Raw genomic sequence first — 14,805 nt, 5'->3', positions numbered from 1 at the left:
CATACTGGCAGCACTCAGGAATTAATTACTCCTGGCTCTGCATTCTTAGTATCATTTTTGACAGGCTGGGGGGACTATAAATGATGCTGGGAACCTGAGCAGTCTAGTATCATTTCTGACAGGCTGGGGGGACTATAAAGGATGCTGGGAACCTGAACAGGGTTGGCTGCATGTAAAGCAAACGCCCTACCCACTGGACCTCTCTTTGAGAAAAATTTAAAAATTCCATAGAAATATATCCATGATCAGGAGAGAGAGTACAGGAGCTAAATATTTTAAGGAAAAAATATCTAGAAAAACAGATGTGTTCTGAGTAGCAGAATAGAGTAAGATAGTATAAAAAATCTGTTGAGGGGCCAGAGAGATAGCATGGAGGTAAGGCATTTGCCCTACATGCAGAAGGACAGTGGTTCGAATCCCAGCATCCCATATGGTCCCTCGAGCCTGCCAGGAGCAATTTCTGAGCGTAGAGCCAGAAATAACCCCTGAGCGCTGCTGGGTGTGACCCAAAAAACAAACAAACAAAAAGCTGTTGAGAAGGAACAGCTATGCATGGATCAAAATAATTCTGTATTAAATCATATATGAGGGGCCAGAGAGATAGCGTAGAGGTAAGGCATTTTGCCTTGCATGCAGAAGGACGGTGGTTCAAATCCCGGCATCCCACATGGCCACACACACCCAGCCCCCCAGCCTTCCAGGAGCAATTTCTGAGTGTAGAGCCAGGAGTAACCCAAGTGCTGCCGGTGTGACCCAAAAAACAAAAAACAAAAAAACAAAAAAAAAAATCATACATGAAAGCCACATATATAAATCTCACATAAATAGGCTCTGAAGAAATTCATTCCTTCGTGGGTGGGGGGAACATCCAGAGGTATATTATGAATAGCTGAATTCTATTTTGGGATGGTGTTGTTCAGAGTATCATGCAGGGCTGGGGACCAAACCTTGGCATCTGCAATATAAAGCCTGTGCTTCAGTCTTTTGAACCATCACTTTAGCTGACCAAGCTTTGATGCCCATATAGTTTGGAACCCTCTAGGAGTGATGCCTAAGTGCAGAGCCAGGAGTAAGTCCTGAGCACAACCTGGCATGGCCCCAAAACAAAAAAGCCAAAACTGGGGCCAGAGTGATAGTACACAGGTAGGGAATTTGTCTTGTATGTGGCCAACCCAGATTCAATCCCTGGCATCCATATGATTCCTGAGCCTGCCAGGAATAATTTCTCAGCACAGAGAAATCCCTGAGTGACAAGAGATGTGCCCCCCCCCCAAAAAAAAATAAAAACAAAGCCAAACACACAAAAGACATATGACAAAAATTCCTGGCTCTGCATTCAGAAACGCTCCTGGCAGTGCTTGGGGGGACCATATGAGATGCCAAGGGTTGAATCCAAATTGGTTCCGTGCAAGGCAAGCACCCTATGCACTGTACTATCTCTCCTGTCCCCAGGATAAAGAGTTCAAGTCCTCCTTAGTTCTCAAGCTTTACTAGAGAAGATAGAGGACACTGAATACAGAGTTCTGGTCAAAACTATGTATTTATATATTGCCCCATAAGACAAGAAGATAAGAATTAGAACTTTCCTGAAAAGTCGTGCATCTGTCAAAATTAAGAGGAAGGGAAAAGAATGTTCTAAAAGCTACTTACGCTTTGCAGATAATGGAATGCTGAACCTCAAATTCCAAATTAGTAATAACAGGACAAGTATATACTCTGGTGGCTGAAACATCAGGTGAGTTTTCTTCACCAGGAATAGATTCAGTCTTCCAAGTTTTATTTAATTTTTCCATGTCCTCTTTCAGCTGATCTAAGCACTGACTTAAAAATTCATGAGCATCCTAAGAAAGCAGAACATTCTTAATCAGACCAAAACATGTTATAATACAGTGATGGCTAACCTTTTTGAGCCTGAGTGCCCAAACTGCTATACAAAACCAAAGAATTTCCTCAAAGTGCCAACACGTCAATTAAACCTTAATAACAAGATTTTAGTATCTAGAGACTCTTTACAAATATTATAAATTTAATAATTGTGGACCTTCCTGCGTGCCAGCTGCAAGGCCTTCACGTGCCACAGCTGGCACACGTGCCATAGGTTCACCATTGCAGTTATAATAGCATACCAACACTTTGATTTACAAAACCAAAGCACTTAGAAGTCAAGATTCATTGTGATGATTCTAAAGAATCTATTTTGAGAAAAAAACAAAAACAAACAAATGACAGATGATATACCTGATTAGAGGCCATACCCAATGGTGCTAGGGGAGCATAAGATGTCAGGAATTAAACCTTAGTATTCCCACAAGCAAGGCATAAACTCCAGTCCTCTGAGTTATCACCCTGAGTCTGGCACATAATGTAACAGTTAAATAACTGTCATGGCACAAAAGAATAAAACATGCATGACTTTTGCTTTTCAGAAAAGCTTTTTTTGCTTTTCAGAAAAGCTTTTTTTGCTTTTCAGGAACTGGAAGAGCTTTCCTTGCATGAGGCTGACCTAGGTCCAATCCCCAGCATCTCATATGGTACCCTGACCCCATCGAGGGTTGATTCCTGAACACAGAGCCAGAAATAACCCCTACGCACCATTAGGTATTGCTCAAAGACAACAAAATAATTTTTTCAGGCCAGAGAAATGGGAGTGGGAGTGTATTCTGTATCCCAGAGCCTCAACTCAATCCCTGGTATCAAGGATCTTGATGTGATCCTAAGTACTGCTGGAAGCAGGTTGTATGTGCTGCCCTCTTTCCCTGATCCCAGAACTGCTGGGTCTGGTCCCAAATAGTAAAAAAAAAAAAAAAAAAAAGAAAAAGAAAAAGAAAAGAAAAGACAGAGTAGTTTCTCTAAAATAGCTGCTGTAAGTAAATAAATAAATAAAATAAAATAGCTGCTGTTTCTAAAAAGTCTGAATTTCTGCACTGGCTAATCATATATTCTTTATCTATTTATTTTGGTTTTGGGGCCACACCTGGCAGTGCTATGGCTAGCTGCATTCATACATCACTTATGGTATTCAAGGGACTACATGTATGTGGTGCTGGAAATCAAACCCAGGTTAGCAACATGCAGAGCAAGTGCCCTACCTACTGTACAATCAACTCTGCCCAGCAAATAACATAGTACTAAAATATAATATAAACAGAAAGAAGTTAACTGAATCTATTACATTCTCAAGTTTCTATTTCTCCTATTTCTAAAGTATTTAAAGACAGTACTTACATTTTGCATATAACCAGAGAATCTCTCTGCAGTAGCTGAAATGGCATTCTTAACCTTCTTGAGTAAATCTTTTTTGGTCTCTGAATTACAGATATCTTTTTTAACAAGCAAATGTGCAAAGCGTCTGGTAAGGAAAAAAGAAAACCACAATTTGTTGTGCAAAACATCAGACTGCATGGTATTTTAAAGGCAGAAAATGACAGAAAAAATTTAGCACCTAATACTCTATTATTCTATAATTAATAAATTAAAGGTTTGCCCAGTACATATGAAAAAATTACCTGATAAGTGCATTGAACGGAATTTTCTTCCATGGGATACCTTGCTTAAGCAAGTCATTTGCAAATGATTGCAGTGAAAATAGAGACTGCAAAATAGCATTCATATAGCAGGTATTTCCCAGATTGGAGAAGCTGAAAATGAAAGAAACAGCATTTTTGAAGACAACAAGAGTTCCTGGAAATCATTCACAACATCAGGGGTTGCCCACTACAGACATCACCTAGATGAGGGGATGGTAGAATGTGAATACAGACTGCTGCACCCCACTAATTTCTGAGTCAGTATAAATGTGGACAGGGAGTATACACAATGTGTGTTTTAATCTGGATCCTGGCTACTGCTGCCATTGCTGCTGCTGCTGGTTCAAGAAACATCCTTTAGGAACAAATACATTACAATTTTTATCTTGAGGAAAATAAACACTTTCAAACATTTTTTGGTGGGAATAGTGAAATAGGAGCACTAACCACACTAGTTTATACTCAGGGATTGCTTCTGGCTCTGCACTCGGGTCACTTCTGGCGCAACTTGGGGTAACTCTTATGTGGTGGTGGGAATCAAATTCAGATCAGCTGTGTGCAAGGCAAGTGTCCTATCCAATATTTCTCTCTTTGGCTCATCACTTTTTAATCAATGATGAAAAGTGCTGGTGACTTATCACAAAGGATCTTATCCTTATTTTTACTTGGTAATTTTCTTTTCCCATTAAGATAATATACTCATTTCTGTAAGAACAGTCAGACCATAAAAATTTGTATATTTAGGGGTCGGAGCGGTGGCACAGCAGTAGGGCATTTGCTGAGTGAAATAAGTCAGAGAGAGAGAGAAAAACGCAGAATGGTCTCACTCATCTATGGGTTTTAAGAAAAATGAAAGACATTCTTGCAATAATAATTTTCAGACACAAAAGAGAAAAGAGCTGGAAGTTCCAGCTCACCTCAGGAAGCTCACCACAAAGAATGATGAGTTTAGTTAGAGAAATAACTACATTTTGAACTGTCCTAATAATGAGAATGTATGAGGGAAATGGAGAGCCTGTTTAGAGTACAGGCAGGGGTTGGGTGGGGAGGAGGGAGACTTGGGACATTGGTGATGGGAATGTTGCACTGGTGATGGGTGGTTTTCTTTGCATGACTGAAACCCAAACACAATCATGTATGTAATCAAGGTGTTTAAATAAATAAAAAAGAAAAGAAAAGAAAAAAGAAATCGCTCCTGGCAGGCTTAGAGGACCATATGGGATGCTGGGATTCGAAGCACCGACCTTCTGCATGAAAGGCAAATGCTTTACCTCCATGCTATCTCTCCAGCCCCATTTTTTTCTTCTTTTGACTCATTCTGACCAGCATGATGCCCTCTATAGAGTTCCATCCTAGTTGCAGTAAACTGCAGGATTTTATCCTGCCTTCTAGCCGAGTTTGTTAATATGCTACAATTTCTTTCTTTGTCCAACACTCACTGTTCTTGCACACTTAAGACTTTGTTTTCAGAATATGGTTACACAATGAATAGAAGAGTGCAGACATCTATGAATCAATGTTTTTGTTTGTTTGTTTTTTGGGTCACACCCAGCAGCGCTCAGGGGTTAATGGAATGCTGGGATTCGAATCACCATCCTTCTGCATGCAAGGCAAATGCCCTGCCTCCATCCATGCTATCTCTCCAGCCCCTGAACTAATGTTTTTGCACTCTTGGGGTGAATTCCATGAAGTGAGCTTAATAAGTCATGTGAGGTGTTCAATTTCTACTTTTCTGAACAATCTCCATACTATATTCCATAGAGGCTGACCCAGATGACATTAACATCCACAGTGGTAAAGGGTCCCTTTTTATTTATTCATTATTTCATTTTTGCTTTTTGAGCCACACACGCTCAGGGGAACCAACCAAGGTCAGCCCTGGACTGGCTGCATGCAAGGCAAACACCCTACCGCTTTGCTATCGCTTCGTCCCCAAGGGTTCTTTTTTTTTTTTTTTTTTTTTTTTTTTTTGGTTTTTGGGCCACACTTGGCGGTGCTCAGGGGTGACTCCTGGCTGTCTGCTCAGAAATAGCTCCTGGCAGGCACGGGGGACCATATGGGACACTGGGATTTGAACCAACTACCTTTGGTCCTGGATTGGCTGCTTGCAAGGCAAACGCTGCTGTGCTATCTCTCCGGGCCCGAGGGTTTCTTTTTTTAAAATAAAAGATTCCCAATTCACTGTCAGACTGGTTCTTTTTTGCTGTTTTGTGGCCACACCAAGGAGTCAGTATTCAGGATTTATTCCTGCTCTTTAACAGGGATCGCTCCTGGGTGATGCTTGGGAAGACCCTATGTAGTATGGGGATCAAACTAGGGTCAGCTGGGGTCACGGAAGGGCAGGGCAAGACCCTTCCCTACTGTCCTATTCTTTCTGACACAATCTCCATTCTTTGGACACATGACATTCCCACTGGTGGGAGGTGAAAGTTCAGTTATTTTAATTTGCATTTCTCCAATGATAAGTCACACCTTTTTTTTGGTTTTTGGGTTTTGGGTCACACCCAGCAGCACTCAGGGGTTATTCCTGGCTCTACACTCAGAAATTGCTCCTGGCAGGCTCAGGGGACCATATGGTATGCCGAGATTCGATCCACCATCCTTCTGCATGCAAGGCATACACCCTACCTCCATGCTATCTCTCTGGCCCTGTAGTCACACCTATTTTTATGTTACTTCTCCCAATCTCCTTCAATTTCCTAGTAGTTGCAATCTACAAAATATTCCTTTGTCAATAAACATGTTTATTATGCCATGCTCACACAACTTTCTCATCATTTAGTTTTAGTCTACAATTAAATAAATGAAATGCTCTCCATTTATCTTTGGACAATATTTATCTAGTCACCTCTCAAACAAAGCTCTGTAGAATCCTTCTAAAGCATATAAATATAGAACTCAGAGTTCTTCCACTTCAGAATATTTTCTCTGACCTTTACACTAAACTCCTTTGATATAAAGTTTCATTGCTTGTTGTTTGTTTTAGGGGCATACTTAGCAAGGTGAACTATATGGTGCCACGGACTAACATAGAGCTCTCTCATATAAAGCATGTGCTCCAGTCCTTTAACCCTCCTCCCCCCCGCACCCCCGGTCTCTTGAAAATGTTTTATTGTATTGCTTTGTGTTCAGGGATCACTCCTGGATGTGCTCGGGGAATCATATATATGTGGCACTGGGGAGTGAATCGGGTATTGGCAGCATGCAAGACAAACACCTCACCCCTGTGCTCTCTTCAGCCCTTTCTTTTATTGCTTCATATAAAATTCTTTTTTGAGGAAAGGCTATACCTGGAGTGCTCAGATTACTCCTGGCTCTGCATTCATGAATTATTCTGGTAGAACTTGGGGGACAATATGAGAACCCAGGAACTGAATTTAGGTTGGCTGCATACTAGGCAAATACCTTACCCACTGTACTATTGTTCCAGCTCCAAATGACGATTTTTAAAGTGTAGTTAGACCTCTTAGCCTTGTAAATTAAAATTATTTCATCACTGAACTAAAAGTATAAATGATTTTTCCTCTTCTACTGGTCATCCCATACATTTTTGGTTTGTAGATCATGGCTAGTGGGTGGTGTTCAGAGGCTTCTCCCAGTGCATGATTGGGAGTCCCAGTGGAAATCCTGAGGTGCCAAAAACTGGGTCTCTAAGTCTGGCCCTAAGCCTTCTTCCATCCTTAATTTTTTTGTTTTGTTTTGGGTCACACCTACTAGTGTTCAGGAGTTACTCCTGGTTCTGCATTCAGAAATAACTCCTAGTGGTGCTGGGGAATCATATGGGATATCAGGGATAGAACTTGAATCAGCTGTGTACAAGGCAACTGCCTACTTCTCTATACTATCACTCTGGCTGGTTTTTTTGTTTGTTTTTTCAATGTATAAATTCAGAATTCTATTTCTAATAGGCTGTCTTGGGTTATAGTTAAATATATTGTTCACTTCACTGTTTGGATTTTATGCTTCAAAGATTCAAATTACATGTGAAACAACATGCCCTGCCTGCCTTTTTTTTTTTTTTGGTTTTTGGGTCACACCCGGCAGTGCTCAAGGGTTTCTCCTGGCTCTACGCTCAGAAATCGCTCCTGGCAGGCTCAGGGGACCATATGGGATTCGAACCACTGACCTTCTGCATGAGAGGTAAATGCCTTACCTCCATGCTAAATCTCCGGCCCCTGCTTTTCCAATTGAATTACTTTCTGTGATCAGTTAAACATTTTTTGTTCTTTCGGTCACACCTGTTGTTGCTTAGAGGGATGCCCCTTGCAGTACCAACCATCCATGAGTTAAGCATGTGCTCAGTCTTTCTCATTATCGCTCCAGCTCTATTTATATCTTTTCCTCCAACTTCCTTAAGAAGGGACTACATGGGGCCAGAGAAAAAGCATGGAGGTAAGGCATTTGCCTTGCATGCAAAAGGACGGTGGTTCGAATCCCGGCAGCATCCCATATGGTCTCCCTGAGTCTGCCAGGAGCGATTTCTGGGCGTAGAGCTAGGAGTAACCCCTGAGCACTGCTGGGTGTGACCCAAAAACAAAAAAAAAAGGGACTACATAATTACTTGGCTGCAGTGCTCACAGACCACTTCACCGACACTGCTCCCAAAGGACACTTTTAGCTGATGTTCGGGTATGTATTTTCACTGGGTATCCCATTCTCTTTGCATGGTGATGATGCACATCCCTGCTGTAGTGCTTGCCACTGGCCTTGGTGCTCACACATCTTTACCTGCAGTATTCTCTAGGCAGGGGTCCTCAAACTTTTTAAACAGGGGGCCAGTTCACTGTCCTTCAGACTGTTGGAGGGCCAGATTATAGTAAAAAAAATTATGAACAAATTTCTATGCACATTGCATATATCTTATTTAGAAATGAAGAAACAAAATGGGAATAAGTACAACATGTGGCCCGCGGGCCGTAGTTTGAAGACCCCTGCTAGAGACTGCACACTTCAGCTGAGATGCTCATATGCACCTAGCGCTGTGATGGAGATTGCACAGTGTTGTAGTGTCAGAGGTCCCAGGCAGCAGAGCCATGGGGACCAAGATCAGAGAATGTAGATGAAGCCAAGGAGAAAATTCAGGACCTTACTCTTGTGTAAGGCAAACACATATTTGCTGCTAAGTCAGCCCTCAGGCCCATATATACTGTTCACATTCCCCTCCATTTGGCTGTTTTAGTAACGAAGACCTTTGGTAACATTTCATTTCATTTGAACTTAGCTTCCCTTGGAACTTTTAATTTTGGTATTGTTTTGATTTGCTTTTGTACTGCCAGTAATCAAACCCCAGGCCTCACATATACAAAACAACCAATGAGTGAAATTTCCAGTCCACAGGACCTTTGAATTAGATTATATTTTCTGTATGATGTTGTCTTCGATCTTTGTTTCTGGGCCACACTCAGCTATGCTCAGGGATTACTTGTTCTGGGTTGGGGGACCATATGGGATGCCGGGAATTGAACCCAAGTCGGACCTATACAAAGCAAACACCCTATCTACTATGTTATTGCTCAAGCCTCCATGTCCTTAACCTTTTATCTTTCCAAATTACTGCCATTTCTTTCTTTCTTTTTTTTTTTTTCCCTTGTTTTTGGACCACTCTTTTTTTTTTTTTTTTGGTTTTTGGGCCACACCCGGTAACGCTCAGGGGTTACTCCTGGCTATGAGCTCAGAAGTTGCTCCTGGCTTGGGGGACCATATGGGACGCCGGGGGATCGAACTGTGGTCCGTCCAAGGCTAGCGCAGGCAAGGCAGGCACCTTACCTCTTGCGCCACCGCCCGGCCCCTTTGGACCACTCTTGATGGTGCTGAGGGATTACTCCTGGCTCTATCCTCTTGGCAGGGTTCAGGAACCAGGTGGGATGCTGGGTATCGAATCTGGGTCAGCTGTATGCATCCTACCTCCTTGTACTATCACTTTGGCCACTAATGTCATTTCTTGTTTATTCCTTTTGATGGCTAATTAAATTCTTGACTTCTGAATTTCCCTTTTTTTCACTTTAAACCCATCATCAAATACTTTTTTACAGGATGTTGAATTCTCTTTTCAGTGCTTTAGTTTTCTTACAATGGAACACAGTAATTTACTATCTTAAATATCTTTTAAAGCCAGGTTTAGGGGCCAGAGCATAGACAATCTGATCCAGGTTCAACCTCTGGCATCTCATATGGTTCCCAGAGTCTGCCAGGAGTTTAATTTCTGAATGCAAAACCAGGAATATCCCTCTGAAAACCACTAAGGTTCAAAAATTAAAATTTAAAAAAATGTTAGGCTTGCTCTTCTAGCCTGTGTGCTTTCTTGAATACATTGCTATTTTTATTTTTTCTCTCCTCTCAAGTCTAAGTAATTTCACTCAGTAAAAACTATTTTGCGACACCAAAGTGACAGCACAGCAGCAGGGCGTTTGCCTTGAACACGGCCAACCCATGACGGTCTGTGGTTTGATTCCTGGCATCCCATGTGACCCCCGGAGCCTGCCAGGGGCAATTTCTGAACACAGAGCCAGGAGTAACCCGAGTGTGGCTGGGTGTGACTGCCCCCCACCCCCGGGAAAAAAAAAAAAAAAACTCCAAACAAAAATAACTATCTTCTTGCTTTCACTGTTGAAGAGATTAGTGTTGAAACACTGTATGCCTGAAACCCAATCCAATAAAAAATAATTGTAATTTCACGTGACTTATCTTTTTTGTTTTATTTAAGGTTTTTTCTGGGGGGGGGGTGTCACACCCCAGCGGTGATCAGGAGTTATTCCTGGCTCTCCACTCCTGGTATGCAGAGACCATATTAAACCATCACCGTAATTTGTTTTGTTTTGGTTTTTGGGCCACACCTGGTGGTGTTCAGGGGTCACTCCTGGCTCTGTCGTCAGAAATTAAGCCTGCCAGGCTCAGGGGCCATATGGGAATGCCAGGGATTAAACCCAGGTCCATTCCGGATTGGTTGCATGTAAGGCAAACACCATACCACTGTGCTATCGTTCCAGCCCCCATCATAACCTTTTTTTGTTTTTTTTTTGGGTCACACCCTGCAGTGCTCAGGGGTTACTCCTGGCTCCTGGGACGCTGGGATTGGAACCACCGTCCTTCTGCATGCAAGGCAAACACCCTACCTCCATGCTACCACTTCGGGCCCCCCACCATCATAACATTTTTTAAACAAATCTAGCAAAAAACACACTTTCACTGAATCACTTTATACAAAAAGACAAAAGAAAATAATCAACCTACCCCTGTAGTTGTTGCTGTTGGTGAGAAGAAAGGGGCAACCTGGGTTTGTTCCAGCCAGTGTAATCCTGATTACATCTCAGTTTCTTAACAGAGAGTGGAGTTGGCTGAGGAAGAAATCCCAAACTTCTTTTAGCAGAGGGAGTTTGGCCAGAAACATTCATCCTATAAAAAAGGAAAATATGGAAGATAGAAAAAAATTGAGGAGCTGGAGCGATGATAGTACAGGTGGTAGGGCATCTTCCTTGAATGAAGCTGACATAGGTTCAATCCCTAGTATCCCAGATGATCCTCTGGGCCTGCCAGGAGTGATGGCTGAGTGCAGAGCCATCTGAATACTGCTGGGTGTGGTGCAAAACAACAACAACAACAACAACAACAACAAAATCACAACCAATTTGAATACTTTTTTCTTTTTTCCTAATAGACCTAAGACAAGATATAGTGACTAGAAAAAAAACTTGTAGAGCCTACAACTTGAAGAGTCTACAACTAAACATTCAAGAAGCCTATGTTCTCTTTCTCGCCTCTAAACACTTCTCTTATTAAATTTATTTTATTTTATTTGGTTTTGGTTTTGGTTTTTAGGCCATACCCAGTGAAGCTCAGGGGTTACCCCTGGCTATGTGCTCAGAAATTGCTCCTGGCTTGGGGACCATTATGGGATCCTGGGGTTTGAACCACGGTCTGTCCTAGGCTATCACAGGCAAGGCAAATGCCTTACTGCTTGTGCCACTGCTCCGGCTCCTAAATTAATTTTAATAAAAAAATTTTATTTATTGGAAAAACCCCAATGATAAAAAAGCCTGTAATACTATGCCTATTTTACCTCATAACAAAGTAATTCTAGTTTATCCTTTAAAAGCTATACATTATTGTTCTCCCTTATTCATGATTTAGTTTTCCATGAGTACAATTATCCACAAACAAGTGTGGTCTGAAAACATTAAGATATTTCAGAAATAAAAAAAAAAAATATTTCAGAAATAGAGACCATAGAGATAGCACAGTGGTAGGACACTTGGCTTGCACGCAGCTGATCCAGGATGGACCTGGGTTTGATTCTCAGCATCCTATATGGTCCCCTGAGCCGGCCAAAAGTGACTTCTGAGCACAGTCAGGAGTAATCTCTGAGCATGGTTGGGTGTGGCCAAAAAACAAATCAAACAACAACAAAAAAAGATATTTCAGAAATAATCTTACTTTTTATTACAATGTCTTATGATCTGTTTTGTATTTTGTGGGCCAAAACTAGCTGTGCTCAGGGCTAGTCCTGGCTCTGTGATCATGGATCACTTCTTTGTTTGTTTTTTTTTTGCTTTTTGGGCCAAACAGCTGGTGATGCTCAGGGGTTACTCCTGGCAATGCGCCCAGGAATCGCTCCTGGCTTAGGAGACCGTATGGGATGCCAGGGGATCGAACCGCACTCCGTCCTAGGCTAGTAAGGCAAGGCAAACGCCTTACTGCTTTCATCACCGCTCCGGCCCCCAGGGATCACTTCTAATGGGCACAAAGAACCATATGGAGTGCTGGGGATCAAACTCTGATCAGCTGCTTGCAAGGCCAGTGCCCTATATGCTATACTTTCACTCCAGACCCAAGAATGCCTTCCAACTGTGTCATGAATCCAGGAATCTCATCCATTTCAATCTTTCAAACTAGAGCTATAAAACCTACTGTATAACCAACCTTTTTATTTAGCAGACAATAAGAGAGAGTGCCTTAAACTTATTAAGGCATATAACCCTTAAAGCATACCTGTCTAAGTTAGTGCTGCTGGAAGAGTAGTCCTTGGATCCAGCTCTGCTACCATAAAAGGATGATGACTGCAAAGGCAAAAGTCCTGAAAAAAACAAACAGAAACACAAAAAAACTCCAAAATCAACCAAATTCAGGTGACGATAAATTGGGTATGTTCATACTTAATTCACTTTTCTTTGTATCAAGAAAATATATATAAGAATTTTAAAAAATAGAATCTGTAGAAAAATTTATGAGGCTTTTTTTCCCTATTCCAAAGCTCTACAAGTTTTGCTTATAGGTTCTAAACCTTTTTTTTGTTTGTTTGTTTTAGTTTTGGATTTTGGGCCACACCTGGCAATGCTTAGAGATTACTCCTGGCTTTGTACTCAACAATTCCTCCTGGTGGTGCTTAAGGGCCATAGGGGGTGCTGGGGATTTAAGCAAAGTTGGCTGTGTGCACGGCAAGGACCCTACCTGCTATACTATCGCTCTAGCCCCTACCTAGATTTTAACCATTTTTTTAAAGCTTAGTTTTCCTGATTTCTTCCTTAACACTAAAAATGGTTTTGTTTTGTTTTGTTTTGTTTTGTTTTTGTGGTTTTTGGGCCACACCCGGCGGTGCTCAGGGGTTACTCCTGGCTGTCTGCTCAGAAACAGCTCCTGGCAGGCACGGGGGACCATGTGGGACACCGGGATTCGAACCAACCACCTTTGGTCCTAGATTGGCTGCTTGCAAGGCAAACGCCACTGTGCTATCTCTTCGGGCCCACTAAAAATGTTTTAACTATTTCTTTATTTCTTTTTTCCTGGGAGTGGGAGGCAGGTGAGGGGCTGTGCTCAGGGCTTAGTCTTGGCTCTGTTCAGGAATCACTCCTATGGGCTCAGAGGAGATCATATAGAATATTGGGGCTCAAACCTCGGTCAGTTACAGTACAAGCAAGATACAATACCCACCCTACTATCTCTTCAGCCCTATTTATTCATTTTAAACAGGGATTCTGTATTGTAGTAAAATATTGTAGTAAAATATTCATTGTTATAATTAATAAGGGCTTACTGGCAACAACTGGGTCAACATTCACTGTGGGTGCTGAGTGAGAGGGTTTAACACCTCTGGGCAGACAGGGGAACTATGCTATGTCAGGAGTAGAAGGTGACTCTATTATGAAAACAAAGTATCTAACTTATCCTTATCAGTTACATTTGGGGGAATCTGTCTACTGAAGCTATTATTAAAAAAAAAAATCGGAAAATCCTTGGGGCGGGCCCGGAGAGATAGCACAGCGGCGTTTGCCTTGCAAACGGCCAATCCAGGACCAAAGGTGGTTGGTTCGAATCCTGGTGTCCCATATGGTCCCCCGTGCCTGCCAGGAGCTATTTCTGAGCAGACAGCCAGGAGTAACCCCTGAGCACTGCCGGTTGTGGCCCAAAAAACAAAAAAAAGAAAAAAAAAAAAAAAAAAAGAAAAGAAAAGAAAAGAAAAGAAAAGAAAAGAAAATCCTTGGGGCAAGAGAGACAGTACCTAAGGTACAGTGCCTGTTTTGTATCAGCTCATGACCTGGGTTCGATGCTTGGCTCTTCAATGGTCTGCTGAGCTCCATCAGGAGTATAAACCCTAAGTACTGCTAGGTCAAGGTCCAAAATAACAACAAGAAAATAAGAAAAATCTCATTTACATCACCCCTACTCTGTTTATTTTCTATTAAACCAATTACTTGTGAAACTTTAACAAATCGATGATGGCGCATACTATTAGTAGCTGACATTCATTCCCTTGAACAAAATGCACTACTGATGGCTCACATTTGGATGTCACACTGGACAGACTATACCAATAAAAATGAAAATTGTTGCCAAAATTTTACATTACATACACTTTGTAACAATGTAAAGAGAATAACTATTAACTAATCTGCCAGACAGCAAGAAATAAACTGTAGCACTGGTGTAAATGTGTTAGATCTACTAACTCTGTAATTTTAAGGCAGTAAAATGTTCAGTTTTGAAGCCAGAGATATAATACAGTGGGTACAGCACCTGCTTTGCATGTGTTCAATCTGGATTCAATTCTTAGTACCCCAACTTGGCTCCCCAACCCCACAGAGTCCTGAGCACAGAGTCAGAAATAATCTCTGATCACCACCAGGTATGATATACTCTTATCCATAATTTTTTTTGGTTTTCTGTCACTTGACTATTTCTTACTCTCTCCCATTCAATATCATCTTTAGTTAAAATATACCTAGTATAATTAAAGATGATCGATACATCTTGAGAGCTAGCACAGAGGTTAAGTGCTTGCCTTTGT

General features: G+C 41.6%; 1 protein-coding gene across 1 annotated transcript in view; it reads right to left on the bottom strand.

The window, feature by feature from the left end:
* Positions 1 to 14,805, bottom strand: part of USP37 (ubiquitin specific peptidase 37) — a 65,149-nt gene that overhangs the window by 33,695 nt on the left and 16,649 nt on the right. Inside the window, exons 7-11 of the mRNA XM_049768020.1 lie at positions 12,513 to 12,597; positions 10,758 to 10,919; positions 3,507 to 3,638; positions 3,226 to 3,349; positions 1,651 to 1,841 (exon numbers count right to left, since the gene is read on the bottom strand). Coding sequence (XP_049623977.1) covers positions 1,651 to 1,841; positions 3,226 to 3,349; positions 3,507 to 3,638; positions 10,758 to 10,919; positions 12,513 to 12,597 — 694 coding nt within the window. The remainder of the gene's footprint in view (positions 1 to 1,650; positions 1,842 to 3,225; positions 3,350 to 3,506; positions 3,639 to 10,757; positions 10,920 to 12,512; positions 12,598 to 14,805) is intronic.

The sequence above is a fragment of the Suncus etruscus genome, chromosome 2 (assembly GCF_024139225.1).
Source record: "Suncus etruscus isolate mSunEtr1 chromosome 2, mSunEtr1.pri.cur, whole genome shotgun sequence".
Lineage (NCBI taxonomy): Eukaryota > Metazoa > Chordata > Mammalia > Eulipotyphla > Soricidae > Suncus > Suncus etruscus.
Note: the sequence above shows the minus strand (reverse complement) of the source record. Positions and strands in the feature narration are given on the sequence as shown.